Source organism: Tiliqua scincoides, chromosome 14 (assembly GCF_035046505.1).
Source record: "Tiliqua scincoides isolate rTilSci1 chromosome 14, rTilSci1.hap2, whole genome shotgun sequence".
NCBI lineage: Eukaryota > Metazoa > Chordata > Lepidosauria > Squamata > Scincidae > Tiliqua > Tiliqua scincoides.
In genome coordinates this window covers 2,024,938-2,047,482 of record NC_089834.1, presented here as the reverse complement: position 1 = coordinate 2,047,482, position 22,545 = coordinate 2,024,938, and the positions used below count along the sequence as shown (strand labels likewise).

The following is a 22,545-nucleotide window of genomic DNA, read 5'->3' as shown; positions in this document are numbered from 1 at the left end:
GCCTTTCAGCAGTGGTGTCGCTTGGGAGGTGTGGGGGTGCAGACCACACTGAGGGATGCATTCGGGGGGGGGGGTGTTAACACTGCTGACCCAAACTAAAATCTTACTAGTTTTGAATAATACCATCATGCTATATATCATTTGATTTGGAATTTCATGCAGAATGCAATGAAACAAACCACATTGAAATATCTGCATTCTAGCAAATGTTATGGCCAAGTAACCAAAAAGTAAAATACAACTGCCTTGTGTAACAAAAAGTGGACTTCTTAACACAATACTAACCAATAAGATTGATTGTTCGAAGAGCCAATGAGGTGTTATGATGAGGGAGCAGAGAACCAATCAGGTGTTAGTCTGCGTCAGCTCTCATTTCCATGTCTCAGAGCTAATCCTAGAACTTTTATTCAGTTGTGTGAGTGTCATCAAGTTGGCCACTGATTTATTGGGCGACCTGATATATTAAAACAAATCAAGTTAAGGGGGTGGGGGGGTTACCAATCCTAATGATGACACTGCATTAAGGCTGTGCATCTGATATTGTCATTTATTCTGCATGGTCTGGTGTGGGAGATGGTCCCATAATAAGAGGGATGCAATGAGCTCTTGCATCAGGTGAGGCAAACCCCAGTGATGCCTCTGCTTTCAGGCCCTGCAGGGCTCCTGGTGCAGAAAGAAGGAGACAGTGTTGAAGCTGGGTTTTATTGCTCAATAACTGGCGGCATCACGAATTCTTTGCTTTGATCTCTGCCTCCTCTTTCCCAGTCACGCAGGCAGGTGCCCGGTGTCCTTGCCGATGCTTCTGCCTGCACAGGGCTCAGTATGGGCAGCCTTCCAGTGTCACTGGCAGTGCTTTTTGGTGTCCAGGTTCTTGTAGTCCTTGTTGTACGGAGCTCCTGCAAAGCAGATGGCCGCGCTGCGGTCGCAGTTGCAGATGAACGCCTCACACTCATTGTTCTTTTCTAGAAGAAAGCAGGAAGGAAGGGGGCGTCTGAGGAACAGGGGGAGCTCATGCCCATTGAACAGCCCACTCAGACCCTTCGCTCCTGGGAGCAGTGACAGTGCCCCGGGTGGGGGTGGGGTGTCACAGAGGTCTCCATGCAGGCTTTGTGCCCCCTGCACCCACCTTGAATCCCAGCCCTGGCTCCTCTTCCTCAGGCAGGCCTACCCTGCCCCAACTCCCTGGCCATGCCAAAGCCCAGTGCAAAGGTAGTTTTATTGTTCTTTGGGTTGCACTAGATGACCTTTCAGGCCACTTGCAGCTCCATGATGATGGGTTGACTTTCCCAGTCTGATTTATTGCCTGATGGTGTTTCCATGATTTTGTGCATGGCTCTGAGAGGCAAAATGATAAAGGTCTCTTGTGGTCTTGAGTGCCCCGTGAGGCATCTGGTGGGTCACTGTGAGATGCAAGAAGTTGGACTAGGTGGGCCTGATCCAGTGGGGCTCTTCTGATGTTCTTAAGACTGGGTCTTTCCTGCTGTTGCTCCCAGACAGCCCCTTAACTGCATGCGCCAGGGACTGAACTCAGAACCTTCTTCATGCGTAGTACCGCCACACTCCCAGGCAAATTATGCAATGCGCTTACCACCACAGGTGATGTCTGTGCCGGCGCAGCTGTAGGAGTAGATCTCTGTGTATGGATTGTCCAGGAGGAACTTACAGGCTGGGTGCTTCTTGGCTGCAGAGTAGCAGTTGTCATGCACCTGGCAGCACCTGGTCAGCACAGGCAGAGACATTCAGAGGGACTGGCTCCATAGCCACACTTCTGCATCCCTCCGTTGTTGGATGCCCCAGGAAAGTCAACAGGTGGGGCAGCCCAGGGCTCCTTTTTTGGTCCTTGGGTCCCTGCCTGGTGTACACCAGGGAGAAGCACCTGCTGTAACCACCAAGGTCACCCTTGGAGACAAGGCCAGTGGAAAGCCAGGGAGAGATTTCATGGCTGCAGTGCCCCCACCTACAGGAGGGGAGACTCACCTTAGGGGGCTGCGGGGTAACTCATCCATGAAGCTGACTACAGCATAAGAGCCCCACCTCCATTCTCCCCCCTCTTCTCCTCTCCCTCCTCCCATTCCCTGGATTGGAAGAGGAAGAGAGGGATACAGCAGGAGAAGAGGGGTGGGCTAGACTCTCAGAGACACCACTCTCCTTGTTCACACTTCCTCTTCCACTCAGTCTCCCTCTTCCTTTTCCAACCCAGGGCATGGAAAGAGCAGAGGCTGCACGAATCACCAGTGGGGGGGGGCAGCATTTGGCCAGCTACCAGGGGTCTTGGGCTGACTCTGGACCTGCCTCGCCACCCAGGTTGCTGTTTTCCAAGCCCCGGGGAAAGGAGACTTTTGGCTTTCCAAGGAGCAAATCATTTTGCTCACTCTTTTCACTGCCATTTTAATCTCTGGTTGCGTCCACTCTGTTGCTTGCTGGTTGTATTATTATTATTATTTTTTTATTTTGCTTGCCGTTTAAATGAACAATCAGCTGAGGTATTTGTTGAACAAACAAATGAAGGCAGGCTGGCTCTTCACTTGTGCTGGTCCATCAAGCTCCAGTGACTGATGTCAGGGTTAGAACATAACCCAGGTTAAATTTGCAGGCCTGACTAAGGTAGGGTCTAATGTATGCTGAGTCACCAGGACTCGGGTGTAAAGTGAGTCAGCTGATGAGGCATGCCTCTTGAGAAAGGGTGTGGCAGGAGGAGGAGACACCACCCATCCTGATTCCTGCACAGAACTTTATAAGAGACTGTGAGAGCCCTCATATGTGGGTTGTTGGTGGTCCTGCCTGTTGTGAATTTGCTGTCTACTCTTTGCTATGCTGCTGCTGTTATTGCAAATTTGCAAATACAGACTGAAGTGGTGATGGATTTCCTTGTGTCTGTGTACTCTCTACGTTGTGGGCTGTGTCCTTGAAGCTGCATTCTGCTGGACAACCAGATAAGGAGCTACTTCCTCCTCCACAACTGATACTTCTCCCATGGAGCATCCAGTGACCAGGATCCTTCCTGATCCTTGGAGCAGGCAGCAAACCTCCGAGGGCCTGATGTCCCGTCCTCTCCTCCTGCTGGTCTTTGTCTCATAGCTGTTGTGGGGCAGGGCCGGCTTTAAACCAATTGGACCAATTGCCCCAGTTGGGCCCTGCACCTGAGGTTCCCCCCCCCCCCCCCGTGCTACATACAAGACAAGAGCAGACTATCCTAGCACGGGGTGCCCTTAGGTGCAGAGCCCAACTGGGGCCTGCACACTGTATTAAAATGTGCTTAGATTCATTTAGTCCATGAACTCACATGCACTTTTCAAGTGCACATTTTGATGGCTTTCCATTCTACCAGAGAGCTGTGAAGTCTATAATAGATTTTATTTATATCTCAGAGAGTCTACAGTCCTTGGCTATGAACCTGGGCCCCACAAAACGTTTCTATTGGGGCCCCGCAGCTCCTAAGGCCGACCTGCTGTGGGGGTTACAAAACAGAACACAGTGAGAAGCCACAGGGTGAGGGAGTGTGTGTAGGAAAGGCATTCCACTTACGCATCCAGGGCATCCACAGGGGTCCCGCTGCCCCCCAAGCCGCAGTAGCAGCCGTAGTTGTTGTAGTCCTTCATCGGGTCGCTGCCCGGGATGGTGCACTTGATCATGTTTCGGAATTGCCAGAGATTCCGGGGATCGACCATAGTGGCCAAAGTGACTAGCAGAGAGGGAGAGACATAAGCACACTTCTTAGAAGAGGACCAGTGGAAGGCTGAGGCACCCATGTGCTTTAATAATAATAATAATAATAATAATAATAATAATAATAATAATACAGGTATTTCTATACCGCCTTTCTTGGTCCTAGATTTCTCCTCGGACTTTATTCAAGGCGGTTTACATGGGCAGGCTATTTAAATCCCCGTAGGGATTTTTACAATTGAAAGAAGGTTCTATCTTACAAGAACCACAACATTCAGATGTTTCTTTCTTGATCTGGTCGCACATTCTGGCCTCCATCCTCCCACGCTCACAGCAGATGGAATAACTCGGCTCAGCTTGTCAGCTGCTTCAAGGTCTCACCATTCGTGGTGCCAGTGGCCTCAACCTGTGGATGTTATCTTCAGGCAAACGGAGGCTCTACCATCTAGACCAGACCTCCTGCCCCCCATTAATAGACCCCCCCATTAATTAACCCCCCCCCCATTAATAGAAGCTTCCTGTGCTCTTCCACAGAAAGAGTTTTTTCTTTCAGGGCATAAAAGAGTAAGAAACTCAACCAACCCCCCCCCCCCAATGCCTTTAGAGGAGTCTGTTCTGTATTGCAGCATGTGTCAATGGTCTGGGCTCGCTCATTCCAAAGCAGTGACTCATTCAGGGATGCATCACACCCTCATCTCAGGTCAGACTAGATGCTTTCTTTCCTAGCTTCCAACCCCAGTCACATCCCCTCCACAGGTTATTTGTTAAAAAGGTTTTGGTGGAAGCTGGAGGGAGCACCAGCTCCCTGGAGGTAGACTGGAGTGAGAACCACAGCAGGGACTAAGAGTAAACACCTGCAGCCTACCCAAAGGGCCCTGGGATGTTTCCATTGGTGCATGGGGCAGCTGCCTGGGTCGGAAAGGGTCTCACCCTTCCTGGTCTGTTTTGGCCTTGCTGGCTCCCCATGTGCTTCTGAGCATGATTGAAGGTGCTGGCAGTTGGAAGCCCTTAAGAAAGGAGACAGAGGGGTCTCGGGACAAGGCTCTGCACTGGGGCCCCCGTGGTGCCCCCCCACCCACTCCCTGGCCTGTCACCCCTCTTGAGATCTCAGTCATGGGTCTTCCAGCCGGGGGGGGGGGTCCTATGCTGGCTGAGGGTCCTGACCCTCTGGCACCATGGCTGACCATGAGCCCAAAGATGGCAGCCCACCTCCCCTCATAAGCACCTGCCCAAGGGAGGGAAGTTCTCTGCTGTGATGAAGGGCCAGCACATGCATTCCGTGAAAGGCTTCATCCTTCAGAACTTTGTTTCCACTGCACCTGTGGCCCTAACGCATCGAGAGCCAAGTCTGAAAGCCTCCCTGACCCCATTGCCCCAATTTTGCGTGCCCCCCTCACATGCTGTTCCTGGGGTTCACCTCCCTCTTCTGTGCCGCCCTCTCCCTGCTAGTGCATCATCAACCCTGTGCCCCTTGAGTGATATGCAAATGCCAGGTTAGGGAGCTCTGGGGTGAAGGGCTGTTTGACTGCGCCCCCAGGTGGCAGGGGGGCAGCACTGGGTTTCAATGATGAAATAAAACCTCTGCCGAGCGCCCTCATTCTCCCTACAGAGGGATGCCTGTTTATCTCAAGTGCCAGCCGCAGATGAGTCTGCCGTCTGGGAGCTTTGTGCAGGTCACAATGGCCAAGGGTACAGTCATCGCCTTCCTTTGCAGCCCCCCCACCCTTTCGTGTCAAGGGCCGGCCTGAGCAGGGAGGCCTTGCAGAGCCCACAAAGGGTGGCCAGGCAGGGGCTCAAGCAAGGCTGCGGGCACTTCCTCTTCCCAGGACCAGAGCCCAAGACCATCCAGCAGCAAATGTGGACCGCCCCTCCAGCCTCTGCTCCTCCCTTCCCTGACTTGGCAAAGGGGCAGAGTGGAAGAGATGGTGTGGAGGAGCACAGCCAGCGCCCACCCCTCCAGCTGCCTTCTTTGGCCCCATCCCCCTCTCTCAGGAGAGCTGAGGGGGAGCAGGCAGGCAGAACTGGGTGCCTGATTCAGCCTCACAGGTGGCCCAGCCTGGCCTGCCGCTTACCTGAGGCCAGGAGGACCAGGAGGTGGGCCAGGCTCATGTTGGCGGCAGCAGCTCAGGTGGGCAGCCTTCCTTCCTTCCTTCCACGCTGCCTCTCCTGGCCTCTTATAGCCTGGCTCCCCCACCTCCCGGCACCCTCGCCCCAGATAAGGGGCCTGTGTTTGCCTTGCTCCAAGCAACGCTTCTCCGTCAGACGTCTTCAGGCAAGGCCATCAGCACACCAGCCGGTCTTGTTTCCAGGAATTCGCTTGGCCTTTGGGTTTTGTTTTTTCCAGGAAGGAGTCCTGTCAAGTTTTAAGCATTCCCGATGTGATCCTGGGGCTTGAATGCCTTTGGATGCACCAGAGTTCCTCCAGATTGTGCCCCAGGAGCCATTTCCACTGCCAGGGCTCACCTGAAAGGGCCAAGGGTAAGAGTTCCTTGGAGGCCCTCCTGCCACTGTTGCTGCTACCACAGGGCCAGAATTAGGATCCCTAGATTGAGGGCTCACTGCATTGGGGGGGGGGGGAGTGTGCCACACCCACACGTAGGAAGGTGATTGAGAGCCAGGATCATGTCATGGTTCTGGTGTTGGACTTGGACCTGGAAAATCCAAGTTCAAATCCCTGCTCAGCCACAAAGCTCCCAGGGTGCCCTTGGTGTCAAGTCACTCTCTCTCTCTCTCTCTCTCTCAATCTTACCTACCTTGCAGGTTTAATGTGAGGACAAAAGGAGGGAAGGAACCAGGTACACCATCCTGAGCTCCTTGGAGGAAAGGGGGTTCAAAGCAATGAAAAATCTTAGCATCACAACCACCAAAACAGCTAAATATTCTTAGCAGATGAGCTAAGAGGTGTTGGTGGCCAAAATCCAGTTCCCCTGCCACCACCCTGGCAGTGATCAAAGCATTCACAAGGCTTTGTCCCTCCACTGCTGCCTGCCCCTGGCTGGCTGGCTGTTTTGCAAACAGCATTCATTCACAGGTGGTGCAGCACCCACACTCCCAACCCACCCAGCAAACAGGTCAGGCTCTGGGCCATCGAAGGGGGGGTCTTACCCCAAGGGTGGGGTGGCTGGGAGGCAGGGTATGAGTGCAACCCATTATTTTTCAGATCTAAGCAAGTTCTTGTTTCCCTCCTATTGACTGGAGAAGTCCAGAGAGGCTGGTCACAGGACCCTGACTCAGTGGTGGGGTTCAAATAAATTAACAACAGGTTCTATGTCCTAATGAGCAACTCATCTTCAATTGTCTGCCGCAAACGAAATTGAAAGACTACGGCTGCACTCCTATACTGTACAGTACACACTTTCCTGGGAGTAAGTCCCATTGAACATAATGGGACTTACTTCTGAGTAGATAGTCATAGGATTGCACTGTAACTTTAACCCACTGTCTAAATCCAAATTGCAAGGCTGCAATTCTGTCCTCTATAGTCATACTTACAGGCCTCTGGCCACTAGTTTCCAAGGAGGATAAACATGCAGCTGAAATGCACACTTCAAATGGACATTTTTTCTTGAATTCTCAAGGCAGTTGTATAATGAAATAAGGAAGGCACCAAGAAGAGGAGGTGGGAACTGCCAAGGCTCCAGGTTACCAACCTCTGGAGACACCACAGCAGCATAGCACCTTCACATCTGCACAAACCAACTTGCTGCACTGGGCTTTGAGCTGGGCCACCTTCCTTCTCAGTGGGAACTTGGTGATTTTTTACCAGAGCAGTCAATCCTCTCAAGGATCTGGTTCACTTTTAGTGGTAAACAAAACCACTTTTAGTGGTCAGCAAAAGTGCACTGAGCACATAGTCTGACACCTCATCATCAACCAAAAGCAACAACAGCATAGTAACATCTTTACATCTCCCCTTCTTTTTTGTTCTATTACAGCATTCCTCAGCATCTGCCTCTCGCCTGCTGTACCATTTTGCATGGCCCACCTCTGGAAAGTACAACTGGAAGTAACTGGAATGACTTTATCACCAGTTATTTCCATACTAAGAGGCCAGGCATGATGCAACAAACCACAGTAAGAGGTTCAGGCTACAATCCTATCCACTTTTTCCTGGTAGTAAGTCCTATTGACTATAATGGAACGTACTTCTGAGTAGACATGCATAGGATTGGGCTCCCAGGGTAGATGGGAGGGCTTTTTCGAGTGCAAGAAAAGCAGAATATGAGCCTCCTACCACTGTTTGTTGCATTGTATTGCTGGTCTCACTGCCAGGCAGTGGAGGTTGGGGGGGGGGGTCCTGCCATGAGTACCACTGGGCACCACCTCAAGTACCACTGGTGGTATGAGTACTACTGGTTGAGAAATGCTGCTCTATTGCTTTTACCACCCAGCCCCAAAAAGAATTCTAGTGAACTCTAAAGCTTCCCCCTCCAACTTCCAACTCTGCAATCCAATGCACGTCTACTCAGAAGCCCAACAAGTTCAAGGGGAGTTGTTGACTTCCAGGGTTTGAGAGAGAATGGCAGCCTTGAAGGACAGTTTCACTAATGAGCAAAAAAGTACTATGAGGGGACTGTTCTTCTAGGTTGCTTTCCGACAGACAACAGCAGATACCCATCACTTTGGTCTACTCTAGTGGCGATTCTCCCACAAGTTTGAGGGCTGCTACTGACCAGGGAGTGCAAAGCAGGGGCCTGCAGTGGGTGGGGAGGCAGGTGAGGCAGAACCTCCCCACCACAGTCCTTTGAAAGTGTTGCAGCTGTGTAGGTGCCCAAGCACCCACAACCCAGCCTAAAAATGAAAATTAACAGCACATGTAACAAGCCTTGCAGGTTTTGAGGTTCACCCTGATCACAAGTTCTTCCCAGTGCTTCTCCAGTTCTTCTTCATTAGGTGATAAGACCTAAACCCAATTTGCAAACTTGTTCAAAAAATCTTCAATTTCTAGTCAGCCTGCCATTTCACTTGCAGTGGGGGGGGGGGGGGGGAGAATAACCTAAAGGAACTTTTCTGCTAGAGAAGGAGCAATGCTAACTGTACCATCCTCTGCTGCTGCCCCCAGGAGGGTGAGCCCTGACATTTCAAGGTGGGAGCTCCCTGGCTAGCAAACGGTTCTTAGAACCAACAGCTGGATTAGCTAGGGGTTCTATAGAATAGGTGAGAACCTGCCGAATCCCACCACTGCCCTGACTGCTGCCCACACCTCAGTTGATGCTCAATGGAATGCAAACATCCCCCCATCACTGATCTACTTTGACTTAACCTGGCTCAAAGGTTCTACAGGTGAGCCTGCCCAGGTCTTTGAAAACTTCTCTGTTCCTATGGAGGAGCAGAGCTACCCCCACCCCACCACATGTGGAGGTCTTGAGTGAAACAAAAATCCAGGTGGCCTTTACCCTCCCCCTTTGGTAAAGGGGCCAAAATCCATGGGGAGGCTGCCTTGCGCAAGCCCCCACAAGGACAGTGAAACTTGCATACAGATGGCGAGGACAGTGAAACTTGCATACAGATGCAATATGCAAGATGCAATATGAGGACAGTGAAACTTGCATACAGATGGCAATCTCAGAAAGAGTAAAGAGTCGTAGCAAGCACGTAGATATCAGATATTGCAACGTGAGGGAAGCTGTCAGAAAACAAACTGATAGGTTTAGTTTACTGTCCGTCGGAACAGAACATGGCCGACATAATGACAAAACCCCTCACTGCGCAAAAGCACAAACTGTGTATGAAAGATCTAAACGTAAATGAATGCCTAGAACAAAACCATATCCAAGACCAAATTGGAGGGGTCTCAGGGTTAGGAACACAACCCCAGGAATTTGACCTTGGATAAGGCAGAGCTTCTGCTCTGTGAGCGTGCAAGTAACAGGTGAACAGGCTTGCTAATTAGAAAGGAGCTGAGTCAGAATCACCACCCTGACTGAATTCACGCTTAGCACTTTAAAAGGGCTACGAGAGCCCTCATACCCAGTCAGGCAGGGGTCAGGCAGGATGGATGGAAGGATGGGGAGAGTATGTAACTGCAGAGAAGGCTGATTTATTATTTGTATAGGGCAAGTTATGCCGGATTTCTGTTTGATGTTACTCTGAACTTATTTTCTGTTATCTTGTATTGCTGGCTGCACTAAAGTTTCTTTCTACTATTGAATGCACTCAACATTCAATAGTGTTGTGGACTCAACAGTGCGTGGACTGTTTTTGCGAACACCCACATTCCACTGGGAGTGAGCAGATAAGAAAACTGCTACTAACCTCGACACCCACTGAACCAAACTACTGTGCTATTGTGCAGTGTCCATTCATTTCAATGGGGCTTGCTCAGCCTTGCAGTGGGGCTCCTGCTGGAATCAAGGCAGGGTGTATCAAAAGATGTCCTGCAGGAAGTGATTTGGGTGTAGATGGAAAAGCCCCACTGTGGTTGCTGGAAATTGGTGCAGGAAGACAGCCATCCCCACCTACACCCATAAGTCAGACAGAACAGTGGATTTCACGAGCAGACGCATTCCTCACAAACTCCTGCAGACTTTGGCAATGCTGCCAAACAGCAACAGACAATTCTTTCCTGCTGGAGAACACGAGCAATTTGGACTCATCAAGAAGAGCAGGAATCAACCAAGGATTCCAAGCACACGACTCCAAAACAGTCTAGATTTAGGATGATCCTCCTGCTTCTGGCCATTTTGGATCTCAAAACACCTGAATGGCATAAAGGCCAGATTTCACCTAAGTTGCTAGATCTGTGTACATTAATAACACTGGACATTGTGCTGAGACAGGTTTGGATGATGGCGAGGTGGTCTATGGAAAGAAGATTGAAAGTCAACCCACACATGACCTTTTCACAAGAGTAGCGACTGGGTGCAGGAACATCACAAGCTCCCAAATGTAGCAAGGAATGGGCTATGTCAGAATGCCAGATGCAAGGGAGGGGACCAGGATGCAGATCTCTTGTTATCTGGTGTGCTCCTTGGGGCATTTGGTGGGCCGCTGTGAGATACAGGACGCTGGACTAGATGGGCCTATGGCCTGATCCAGCGGGGCTGTTCTTATGTTCTTAACCACATCAGATAAAATGCAGAGACTGTTCCAACACACCAGAAGTGCTTTTTCTAACAGGCAGGCAAGAGCTGAGCTTGGTGTGCTTGGAGAATACGTGCTTTGTGGGATGGAAAGTTGGCAGCCACGCAGTTCCCTGAAGCTTATCTAATCTGGGGTGTTCCATATCCACACCTTCCCATAACAGCATTCATGAGGGCGGGAATGAACAAGTCACTAAGGCAGGGCACAGTCATTTATTTAAACACTCCACATGGACCCAGGACCATCAGGACAGCGTTGTACACTTTGGTGGTGCACCACAGAAGAGTGGTTGGATGCCCACATCACAACACAAGGTCAACCAAGGTGGAGAAAGATGCAGTTTGCTGTTAGGTGATCCGAGTTAACTTTGGCCAACAGTCAAAAAAATGCTGGAGTATCTTCGTTCCAACTTAGTTTTCGAATGTGGTCGTTTTGTGCATGGTGATTCATGGGGGTGCATCATTTTATAAGGGTGAGAATGCAAGGTCCTGACCACTGGCGTGACAGGGGTTGGAAATTGGAATTGGTTGGTGAAGTTATGGCAGGAGGGGAGAAAGAGTGTGCAGTGTGTTTGTGAAGACTGTCCAGAAGAGAAGGGGTAAATCTGAAGTTGCTTGGAATCGGAATAATTTTCTGTTGGGAAATTTCAAGAGTCTCTGCCTCTTTGGTACAACACTAAGAGCCCAATCCTATCCAGTTTTCCAGTGCCAGTGCAGCCATGTCAATGGGGCATGCGCTGCATCCTGTGGTGGGGAGACAGTCACAGAGGCCTCCTTAAGGTATGGGAACATCTGTTCCCTTACCTTGGGGCAGCACTGCGGCTACACTGGTGCTGGAAAATTGGATCAGATTGGGCCCTAAGGCTACAGATGTTCTTCAGCTAACAGTGTTCGCGAGGTATATATAAATCTCCCAGCACACTCTGGTTGCAAGTCTTCCAGCTTCTAGTATGCTTGCCAACTTTCCTTCAAGTGCAGAGCTATTATACATGGCAGCCTCCATGCATCTGAACCCTAATGACTCATCTACGAAGCAATACCATTTTGTTGTTCATTAATGAATCAAAATAGAAGTGTGCTAGAGAGGTTATTTCCTGCTAGCTGAAAAATATATGCAGCCTAGAAAAGGCGATATGCCCCCAATGCAGATTTCTCCTGTCATCCACTTGGGCACCCTTGATGGCACCCAAAACTAGTTACTTCTCTGGAAAAGTGAATCTAAACAGCGTTACCCAGGTCTGCTATCTATGGCATTCCCTTTGGGCTGAGTGCGACACGGAAAGTGCTCACAACTACCTTTTTTAACTCACGTGGTAATTCCTGTTTCAGAATAAACTTGAAATAAACCAGGAACATGTAAACTTTAATTGTTCCCTCCTGTCAAAGATTTGCAAATTCAAACTTGAAATCAGAGTTTGAACTAAGGCAGAAACATGGGGGCCACAATTCCCATCCCCAAATCCCCCCAAATTTTAATCTAAATCATAGCTCCTTCCCATAATCTTCTAAAGACCAATAGATAAGGTATAATTTTTTTTCATTGATAATGAAATAAAACCACACAATACTGCTTTCTGCACTTCTCATTTTTGTTTAAAAAAACGAACACCAAAATCTCTGAAAAAATAAACTGGGAAATCTGCTAAATATATAAATAAATAAATAATGGGCTGGATTTGGGATGCATGGGTAATGACTGTGGCTGCATCTGCCGACACTATACTATATTCTGTGGTGCCTCGCAAGACAAAATTAATTCGTTCCATGAGTCGTTTCGTTTTGCGAAATTTTCGTCTTGCGAAGTGCGATTTAAAACAAACCAAAAAAAGGAAAAAAATTCGTCTTGCGAAGCACGGCCATAGAAAAATTCGTCTTGCGAGTCATCAAAAAGTTACAAAACGCTTTCGTCTTGCGAGTTTTTCGTTGTGCGAGGCATTCGTCTTGCGAGGCATGTATATTCCCTACTTAGCACACTTTTAAAGTGATTATAATTTATAATTTATAAAAATGCACCCTTAGAATAAAACACTTAACACTGCTATCTGCACTTTTCCTCTGAACTTTTTTTCTGCACTTTTGGGAAAAAACAAAATCTGCTAAAAAATAAAAACGTCCTTAGACACCTCTATTAATAGGTAACACCTCTACTAATAGGGCATCATCACAAAAAATAACAATAATTCTGGCTCTTAATAATAAAAGCAGGGGAGGGGCCCCCCTCAGGCACCCCTGATGTTCATGCCCTGCTCAGAAACACCCTAAAAGCGCTCACCAATGTAGACCACCACAAGAGCAAAAGGGCATTTTCAAATAATTTATTAGGAATTTAAAACCGAAAATCTGGAAAAGGGGTTACAGGTATGGAAAGGATATTGATGTGTAATAAAACTGGCTTAATAAAAACCACAGCTTTATTTTCTCTCTTTAAAAAAGGACACACACACCACAGCCGCCCCCAGAGCGCCGCTCCAACATCTAGGCGGTGGCCAGCAGAGCTAGAAGTATCCACGCACCAGAACCAGCCTGGCGAAGCAGCCAGGCTGGCAGGCAGGCCCAGAAATGGCTCAGAGCGTGTGCCGAGGAGGGGGCCAAAGCCACAGCCCCCCAAGGCTGAAGACTAGAGAATAAAAATAAACCCAATGCATTTGCTGCTGCTCTTTAATTGCTTTTTTTTTCCTTAAAAAAAACAGACATACAGACTCCTCTCAGTAACAAAAATTATTGCTTTGTGTTTTCAGTACTAAAGAACTATGGTACCCCAACCCCCATTCTGTCCCCCACCTAATGAGAACTCTCCCAACATTTTCGAGCTGCTCAGGGTGGGGCTTGTGCTACTTGAGGTGTAAGGATAAGACAGCAACATGGGGTTGGTGAGGAAGAGGGAGGGAAGCTGGAGCAAGTGAGAGCTGGGGCTGCCAGGGAGGGTGGGGCACACCTGGACATCCCCAGGCCAGTTTGCACCCAGAACAAAAGCAGGTAGTAAAGCTCTTCTTGGACTGTACCACTGCGGATGGGGAGACACTTGCCTGCATGAAACAAAATTTTCCTGCAGATAGAAAACAAGCATGTGAGGAAAGGACCAAGGCATGTCTTATCCCTGATATGCTAGTTTTCCTGCAGCACAAGTCTAGACATGTCTACTCGGAAGCAAATCCCTCAGGATCAAAGGGGGCTAACTCCCAGGAAAGTGTGCATTGGATTGCAGCCTGAAGTGGAGGAAGGGCAATCTTTTCATCTGTTTGCTTTCAGAGAAAGGAGTTTTCAGGCAAGCAGCTTCTGGAGTGTCTTGGGCCCCCCCCCCCCAACATCCTGAAGTGGTCTAGTTCAGGAAGTTTCACTGCTTGTCTAAACTGGCCAAAATCTGGTCCTGTTCCACTACACCAGGGGTGGCCAAACTTGCTTAACAGCCATATACGATAAACTTTGGATGTTCCAGAGTTGCAATATTTAAGAAGCATTTAGAGTCTTAAATATACTTACTCAGCATGAGCATTAAAGTTACGTTTTAATCCAGTGGACTCTCAGTTTATACACCACAACTAATTATAAAACCTGAAAAACTCTTTATTTACTTTTTCTTTTAATTGTGATGCAAAAGGGAGCTCAGCCCACATATTTCTGAGAGCCGTGCACTGTATGCCAAAGAGCTGCACATGCTTCACAAGCAACAGTTTGGCTGCCCCTGCCTGGGGGGGGGGGGAGAGAAGGCTGCAGCCTGTTCTCTCTTACTCACAGGATCCCTGAGAAGCTCTCCTTGGCTCCCGCACTGGCAATGTCCCCTTTGCCCAATTTCTTGCCTCCTCCCCCCCCCCGGCACCCCAGTCACCTCTGCTTCCTCCAGCTGGCTCCACCCCCTCCTGGAGGGCTGCGGTTCTGCTACTGCCCCCCTTTGCAGCAACATGAGAAACGTTGGGAGAGTTCAGAGCCCCTTCTGAGGGCCGAGAGAGCCTGGGGGGGCAGCCGGAGCCCTTAGACACCAGCAGCACAAGGTGGGGTGCCCCCCATGGGGCCAGGCAGAAGCAGCTCAGCCAGGCAGCCCCAGCCGGGGGGGGGCTGTTAAGCAGCAGACCCCCTCTCTCCTCCCCACTTCGCTACTGTCTCAGCAGAGGTCTCAAAATCTTACAGTAAAAGGTATCAAAAAGGAAGAAGAGGTTTGTCCACGGTCCAACTGCAGAATATTGCTCACATTGACGGCATCAAAGCCCAGAAAAGAGAGAGAGAGAGAGAGAGAGAGAGAGAGAGAGACAGAGAGGGAAGCCCAGCGTTGCTCTAGAGATATGAGGCCCAAGAGCACCCTGCAATATTTACATATGATACAGGAAAGGGGGAAGGAAGCAATAATAAACCCACAGTAACCTAAAAGCTAGAGAAAAGGGGGGGGAATAGCGTTTTCTTCACTTAGCAAAATATACAGTTTGTATTTGTTCCACGGCAAAATGCCCCCAGCGTCCTCGTCTGGCATTTCAAAAGCCTCCTGCCAACAGAGAACAGTGTCTTGAAAAACAAAACAGAATAAAACAAAAATAAAGAAAAAAAACCATTAAACATCTCAGCATCTTGCGGCTTTCGCGCCTCCCTGCAGAACCGGCCGTCCATTATAGGGACCGGTCCTTAAAGAGACTTGGCTTTCTCTTGTGACCGAGTCCGTTCCTGTCCTCCCTCCCCAGCCCCCCCCAATATTATATATATATGTTTATCTAAAAAACAAACAAAAAATCTCAAAGTCAAATAAAAATATTCCTCAATAAACGCTACCCTACGCACAAATCACAAACAAAATAAAGTCCAAATTCGTAAAACGGTTCTACGGGCTCTGAAAAAGAGCAAAAAAATGAACGACCATGAAAACAGAGAGGACTGATCTCACTTCCTCCCCCCTTGCCCCCCCAAAGATTAAAAAAACAAACACCCCCCCCCCCAAGAAAGCTACAAAATAAATAAAAGAAGAAACATCAGTGGGTCAGAGAGTTTGGGGGCGGAGTGTAAACGGTCTGCGGTTAGTAAGGAAAGGAGGCCAGGGCTCCTTGCGCGCAAATCCAGTGCTTGTCTGGTCAACGGGAGAGATCCGGCCAGGCCAGCCAGAGCCCGGCCCATGGCTGCGTGTGCAGTTTTGTTTGCGAAAAATGAAATCTTGGCTCATCCTTCAAGTGTGGCCGGTCCTCCAGCTCACTGTCTTGGTTCACTCACTGGGGAACCTGCGGGAAAGAGGAAAGGGGTAGAGAGAAGCAAAGTTGGGAGCCCACAGATGGCCTGCCACAGAATCCTTGATCTTGTGCCCAAAGCTGTCTTAGGCAGGAGGGGACACAAAGGACTTGTGCCCCCCCCCCCGACAGGGGATTCCCTTCTGTGGAAACGAGGGCTAGGCCACGCCAGCCAAAGCACAGCAACAAAAACCTGTTTGTTTTCAAGCAACGAGGTTGGGTTGTTTGCACTGCAAGAAAGAGAACAGGGTGCAGCAGTCAGGGCCCATGTGGGGTGTAGGGGGTACATTGTATTTGAACCCAGGGTAAAAAAGAGGGCTCTTGAGCCAAAGAAGGGTCTCCAAACATTTACTGGGATCTTACATTTTCCAATCTCACTCAGACTCGCTGCCCGCTATGGGACTCCAGCTGCTGCAGAAGTCAGTTTTGATACCCAGAAATTTCTTGAGATCTCAGTTGGCCTTCCAGAAAGTGCAAGATGGAGGCCAGGCCGACTGGGAGGCCAGGTCTACCAGGTGGGAAGGGTTTCAGAGTCTTTTCTAGCTGTTGCTACCCTCTCCTACCCCATTTCACCCCCTCTTCACCCCGTTCTACTTGCCTCAGTTGCTGCCCTCCCCCCGCCCTCTTTAGAAAGGTGCCAAAAAGAAACTTTGCATCCCCCTGATAAAATTCATCTCAGAGGCCCTGGATACAGCTGCCTCCCGGAATTGACCCGCACCAGAAACATGGGGATTCGTAGCTGACAAATAGGTCTGCTTTGGGGAATCCAACTCTGCCTGGGTGACAACCTCCCTGCCTCTCTCCTCCCCTCTCTGGAGAATTGCTGCCCTCCTGCTTTGGAAAGGCATCCGGACCCAGTGGACACCTCACCTGGTCTCAAAGAGCACTCCCCACATGTCTGGGCTCCAAGGCGGTTCCAAGAGCAGGGAGGGATGGTGCCAGGGGCACAAGTGGCCTCCCTGGCACTCCCAGCCCTGCACCCAAGGCCAGCCTTTGCAGGGTGAGTGCAGTTTAAGGCCCCCTGATCTGTGCACACAAAAGTCGGCTGGTCACAGTCTTCTGATCCCCACTGTCTTCATTTGAGAACAGAGACCCATTTTACCATGTGCCAATTCCCAAAGTGGGTAACAGCAAAATAAAACAACAACAATAACCTCTGAATAGCTACATATTAGATAACACAGATGGGTGAAAACAGTAACAAATCCTGCAGCCAGATTTGTTCAGTGACTGAGGAAAATTACCTCACAGAAGAATGTGACATGCTCTCAGTGGAAGAGGGTTCCACAGGTAAGAAGCCACCACTGGAAAGGCTCTGCTACAGGTGGCACACAGCTCCAGAACAAGGACTGGACTTCCTCAAAGTACAGAAAGGGGCTTCCTCAAATATTCCAGATTCAGGCTACCCGGGGGGGGGGGGTTTCCACTAGGTCAAAACCAGCCCCTTCAAGTTAGCCCAACAGCAAGCAGGGACGGTTCTGCCATATTGGCGGCGTGTTCCGGATGACAAGAGCTGGAGACTGGCCACCCCAGCCAGGTCAGGCTAAAGCTCTGCAGCCAACCTGGTGCTTCTGCAAAGAAAACCACCCCCTCCTTTTTCTCCTCCTCTAGCAGCCTGGACTACGCGGGGGCTCCAGAGCTCCTTCTAGGGCAACATCACATGCAGCACAGGAGAGCGGCTGGGCACAAACTCTCCCTCCCTCCCACCCCAAGCCCCCTTACCTCCTCTTTTCTCGGTCCTCAGTTTCAGTGATAACCGTTAGTGAATGCTGTGGCGATCAAAGGTCCCTGCAAAAGAACAACAGGACACTCACTGGGCGCCACTCTGGAGGCACACTTCAGAAATGCCACAAGGCCACCTTTCCCAACAGCTCAGTGGCAGAGCTAAGACATCTGGCACCCAGGGGCGCAAAAATTTTTAACACCCCCCCATACGGCATCTCAGAGGCCTCCAAAAGGCACTTCCTTCTGAGGTTCAGGGGACACTCGGTACCTTCTGAGGCCCCGGGTGCCATGCCTTGAGGGGGTGTCTTAGAGGCCCCCAGAAGGCACAAGGAGCCTGACAGGGGAGGCCTGCCTTTTTCAGAGGCCTCTAAGACACTCCCTCAAGGCATGGCACCTGGGGCAATGTAGCCCCTGCCCCACCTTAGCCATGACACTGCAATAACTTGATCAACACAGAGGAGCACGAGATGCTGTGTCATGGGGGCATCTCTGCCAGCCCTGCCATTCCCCCCTGCACCAAGTGGCAGGGCTCTGCAAAGAACACTCTCTGCTGACAAAGGAGCAGCGTAGCGTTGTGCATGTCGTGGGTCAGTAGCCTCGTGTGAATGGGCTGCTCCCCTGTCAGGCTCCTTGTGGGTGCAGACCAAGACATGTGCCTGGAACTGGCTCTGGCACCCCTGCAGGAGAGATGCTCCAACCCGGGACCGTCAATGAGCAAAGGAGACACTCACCCCAAGGCTATGGCCAAAGCCGGTGCTGGGGGCGGGACTTGCGGCACTGATGTAACTGCTGACGCCCGAGTCCTGGTTGGCCGCTCCATACAGCTCCGCCATGGGCCCGGGGCTGGTGGTGCCCAGGAAGCCGCCAGTGCGGCTTGGGGTGGACCCTGCCGGAGGAAGCAGCACTAGCCAGTGAAGAGGCCAACATGGCAGCCCTTCCCCCCCTCCCCACCCCGAAACATTCCCACAGCCGCCAAGGCGCTCCGCCGGGGAACAGGGCAGCAGTTACCTGTCCCTCGCACCACGGCTGCTGCGGCTGCGGCTGCCGCCATTGGTCCATAAGCGGTGAGGGGGATGGCTGGAAGAAGAGGGACAGGGGTCAGGGCACGCCTGGGCCTCCCGGGGCCCAGGAGGGAAGCGTGTGCGCTGCCAGCACCCACAGACCTGTCACTGGGCACGCCACAAGCCCCAAGACCATGCGAGGCCCATCTGGGAAGGCGGCTCCCAGCCAAGAAGAACCGCTGCTTTCACCCACCACACCTGTGGCGGGGGGGGGGGCTGATTAGGACTGAAGCATGCAGGGAGGGGGGCTGCTGTGTTCCCACTGAAAGCCCCCCCTCTCCCAAAGAAAGTGTCTGTTTGCAGGAAATTGCTGCACTTGAGACCAAAGAGCTGCATTGTGGCCATGGATTTCACAAGACAACAGCACAAGGGGAAGATTCGCCTCCCCCCCCATACAGTTCTGATCCGGCTCTCTCCCTCCCCACCCCCACAGCCCTGGCAGCTGTTCTGGGTGAAAGCTGAGGCACTTCTGGTTGCAAAGCTGCCTCCCTTGCATGCACATCTGATCCCAGCCCAGGCTGGCCAGGAAGGACAAATGCGCGAGCACTCCCGCCTGCCCCAACTCTGGATCCCTCTCCAGTTTTCTGGTTCTGGCTTTGGCTGGCTGCCGGAGCTGGGAAGGGGCTGCACTGCTGGCCCCACTGCACCCCTTCCCTCTGCAAGGGAGTCGGATCTGTCCTGGAGCACCCAGCAAGCAGCCAGTTCAGGGTAAGTCCCTCCCCCTCCCTTGGAGGGAGCCCCATCAAGTGAAGGGTCCCAAAAGGGAGTGAACCCTGAACTACTTTGTGCTTGGTGGAATGGGATCCGAAGTGAGGAGGAGAGCCCCAAGTGCCCAGCCTGCGGCCCCTCCTCCTCCATCCAGATGAGCCCCCTGCTGCTTCTGTCCTGCCAGGCGGGCCCCCAAAGGCAGAACAGTCTCTGGAGAGGAGAGCACGGGGGAGCCAGGCCTGCTGTGACAAGCCATGCTGGAGCGCCACACTGGCAGCGGAGGGACTCTTCTGGGAGGGAGCAGGGCCTGCCCAGTTCCTCCATCACCTCAGAGGCCACTTCCTCAACACCCAATGCTGGCAACTCCAGGGTGTGCATGTGGACAGATCCAGCCTGGCTTGTTGCTGATTACTATTTTAGGGACCTGTGCTTGGAGCGGGCCACAGCCCTTCCCCAGCAGGTCGCCTTCCTTGGAGAAAACCCCCTCCACTGCAAGAGGAAGGGCAAACTTCTCTGCCTGAACCCATTTCACGGAGACTGCAGGTGAGGCCAAAGTCCTGGACCCTCTGGTAGGGCTGTTGCCAATGCCTCCACCCCTCCCCCAGAAAAGGCCCCGATGTGGGAAGCCCCTCCAGAGACTTGCACAGTCCATATCTCAGCAGGAAAAGGTGGAAAAAGCCAGAGTGGGGGAGGCTGGGGGGGGGGGGACAGGACAGAGCACCATGAACAGGACAGCCCAGTGGCATCCCTAAGGGGTGCAGACTACATCAGGTGACACTCCCGGGAGGGGTGACATTCTAGTGGCCAAAATTTTGGAAACCTTTTGGAAAAGTTGTATTTATGAATAATACCATCATGTAGAGTGTAATGAAACAAACTGTGTTAAATTATCTGCATTCTATCAAATGTTATGGCCAAATAATCAGAAATGGAAAACAAAACTGCCTTATGTAATAAAAAGTGAATCTCTTTAACTCAAAACTGACCAGTGAGACTGATTATTTTGAGACCCAATGAGGTGTGATGATGACACAGCAGGGAACCAATAAGGTGTTAGTATGAGTCAGCTTTCTTTTCCATGTATCAGAGCTAATGCTAGAACTCTTGTTCAGTTGTGAGATTGTCATCAAGTTGGCCACTGGTTTTTTGTGGGTGATTGATTGGTTGGGTGACCTGGGCTGTTATACATTAAAATAAGTAAGGTTAATGGAGGTGACACCAACCCTAGTGATGCCCGCATGATATTGCAATTTATTCTGTCTGGTCTGGTATGGGAGGAGCTCTGTCATGGGGGTGACGCAAGGAGCTCTCACACTGGGTGATGCAAACCCTAATGATGCCTCTGGGGCAGCCCGTTCACTTAAAGAGGGAGAGAGAGAGAGAGCGCTGCCAAGACCTAATGCTCCAAGATGCTCCTACAAAGCTCAGGGGAAGAGCAGCAGCAGTGGGAGTGCAGGACACCAGGCCAAGGGGTCAGGGTGGAAGCAAGTGCTTGGACTGGGTGGGAGGGAGGGAGAGAGAGAGAGCACACAGCTCCACCCCCGCTGATCTCTGGCTTCTGCCCCACTGATGCCAGTGGGGACAGAGAGGGGCATCCTCCTTGAGCTGCTTTCTGCATTGTTCCAGCTGCAGTGTATGCATTCAGCGGGGGGGGGGGGATCAGCTTGAGGGCTAGGCTAGGGCCAGGGAAATTAAAGTTCAATTCCCCACACAAGCCCCCGAGCCAGTCACTGTCTCGCTGCCTGGACTACTCCACAGGGCTGTTGGGAGGATGAAACTTGCAGGAGAGCCACCCACATGCATTGCTCAGACAGAGGGCAAAACAGACTGTGCTAAATGAAGAGGCAGGGGTGGGTGGGCGAGGGGAGAGACCAAGCTGCTCCCAGAACTCTGGTGACACTTTTCCTAGAAGGACAGAGTTAACTGCCAACTGAGCAGCTGAGCAGCAACAGGGAGCCCCCAGCGTAGAGGCTGCTGAGATCCAGACTGAGACCTGCTTCCCAGCTCCCAGCCAGAGAGACAGAGACAGAGAGAGAAATGAAATCACTCCACACCTTCTGGCGGCTTTTCTAGCTGCACCTTCTCTCTGCCTGCTCCAGTGGGCAGCAGCCCCCGCAGACCCACAGGGACAGCACACCCCCTCCCGCCCCCTGACCCATCCAGTTGGAGACACCAGCCTTCCTCCTTGTGGCGCACTGGCAGAATCTGCAGCCACAGAAGGCGGAGGTGGCGCTCACAGGCTGACTGGCTGGCTGACGGGGGCTCAGCCTTCCAGGATCCAGGGTCCTCCGGTGTGCTGTCCACAGACTGGTCTGGCCTGGGAGTCTGGGGGGAGTGCACAGGAGGCAGTTGCCTTCTGACCCACAGGGAGCCCCCCCCAATCAAGAAGTCAGAAGAGAGGTGAGACAAACGCCAGAAAGAAGCCAAAGAGGCAACGGCCCACCCTGGGCATGGGAACCGAGTGAGCTGCCTAGCATGGGGTTGGGTCCCAGCAGCTTGGGGCTTTCCAGAGCAGGGCCTGATGTCCTGCGCTGGATGACAGCCCCATCTTCCCTCCCCATTGGTCCATCAGGCCCAGAACTCTGTCAGTGGCCCCTTCCCAGGCCTCCTTTTGGCCGGAGACGGCCAGGGGCTGACCTCCCACATCCACAGCCCACCAGGGGGGGGGGCAGAGGAGGGCAGAGGCACCACAGATGCCACACACCGAAGCAGCAGCCACTGTACCCCCCCTCCTCGCTTTGGGTAGACGCGCAGAGCAGAAAGGCTCTCTTTGGGAATGCAGAGAGGTGGAAGGAACCACTGCAGCATGGGTCAGAGTTGACGTCTTCCGAAATGGAAGAGAAGAACAGAGCAAAAAAGGAAGCATGCGTGCAGAGGAGAGACACTCTGGCCCACCCCCTTGTCTTCCCCACACTTCATTCCTGAATCTGGGAGGCAGAGAAAGGACAAGGAAGCGTTGGGGTGGTGGCTTTTGGTCAGTCCTCTTCCTGCCTGCCTTGCGGCACTGCCCCCTGCCTCCCTTGCCCCTAAGAGCGTTCCCTGCCCCCTCAAAGGCTGCAAGGCAGTGACTGAGCTGGAGCAACCCGACGCCCCCCCTTCCAC

At 51.6% G+C, this 22,545-nt stretch overlaps 2 protein-coding genes across 6 annotated transcripts in view; both read right to left on the bottom strand.

The window, feature by feature from the left end:
* Positions 1-840: 840 nt before the first annotated feature.
* On the bottom strand, positions 841-5,775 carry PLA2G1B (phospholipase A2 group IB). 2 transcript variants are annotated; one of them, XM_066610077.1, is made up of 4 exons: positions 5,739-5,775; positions 3,526-3,682; positions 1,589-1,716; positions 841-962 (listed from the first exon to the last, which is right to left on the bottom strand). In XM_066610077.1, the coding sequence occupies exons 1-4, from the start codon at positions 5,773-5,775 to the stop codon at positions 841-843; spliced, it is 444 nt and encodes a 147-aa protein (XP_066466174.1). The 2 variants fall into 2 exon arrangements, with proteins under 2 accessions (XP_066466174.1, XP_066466172.1); XM_066610075.1 differs by having other exon boundaries at positions 3,526-3,702; positions 5,744-5,775.
* A 9,892-nt stretch (positions 5,776-15,667) lies between these two features.
* The window catches only part of MSI1 (musashi RNA binding protein 1), a 47,091-nt gene continuing 40,213 nt past the window's right edge, over positions 15,668-22,545 (bottom strand). For 2 of the 4 annotated variants that reach the window (XM_066609663.1, XM_066609665.1), the window contains 4 exons: positions 18,683-18,751; positions 18,406-18,578; positions 17,672-17,737; positions 15,668-15,943 (listed from right to left, as the gene is read on the bottom strand). In XM_066609663.1, coding sequence (XP_066465760.1) covers positions 17,696-17,737; positions 18,406-18,578; positions 18,683-18,751 — 284 coding nt within the window. In that variant the 3' untranslated portion in view covers positions 15,668-15,943; positions 17,672-17,695. The remainder of the gene's footprint in view (positions 15,944-17,671; positions 17,738-18,405; positions 18,579-18,682; positions 18,752-22,545) is intronic. The other 2 variants (XM_066609664.1, XM_066609666.1) reach the window with 1 other exon arrangement.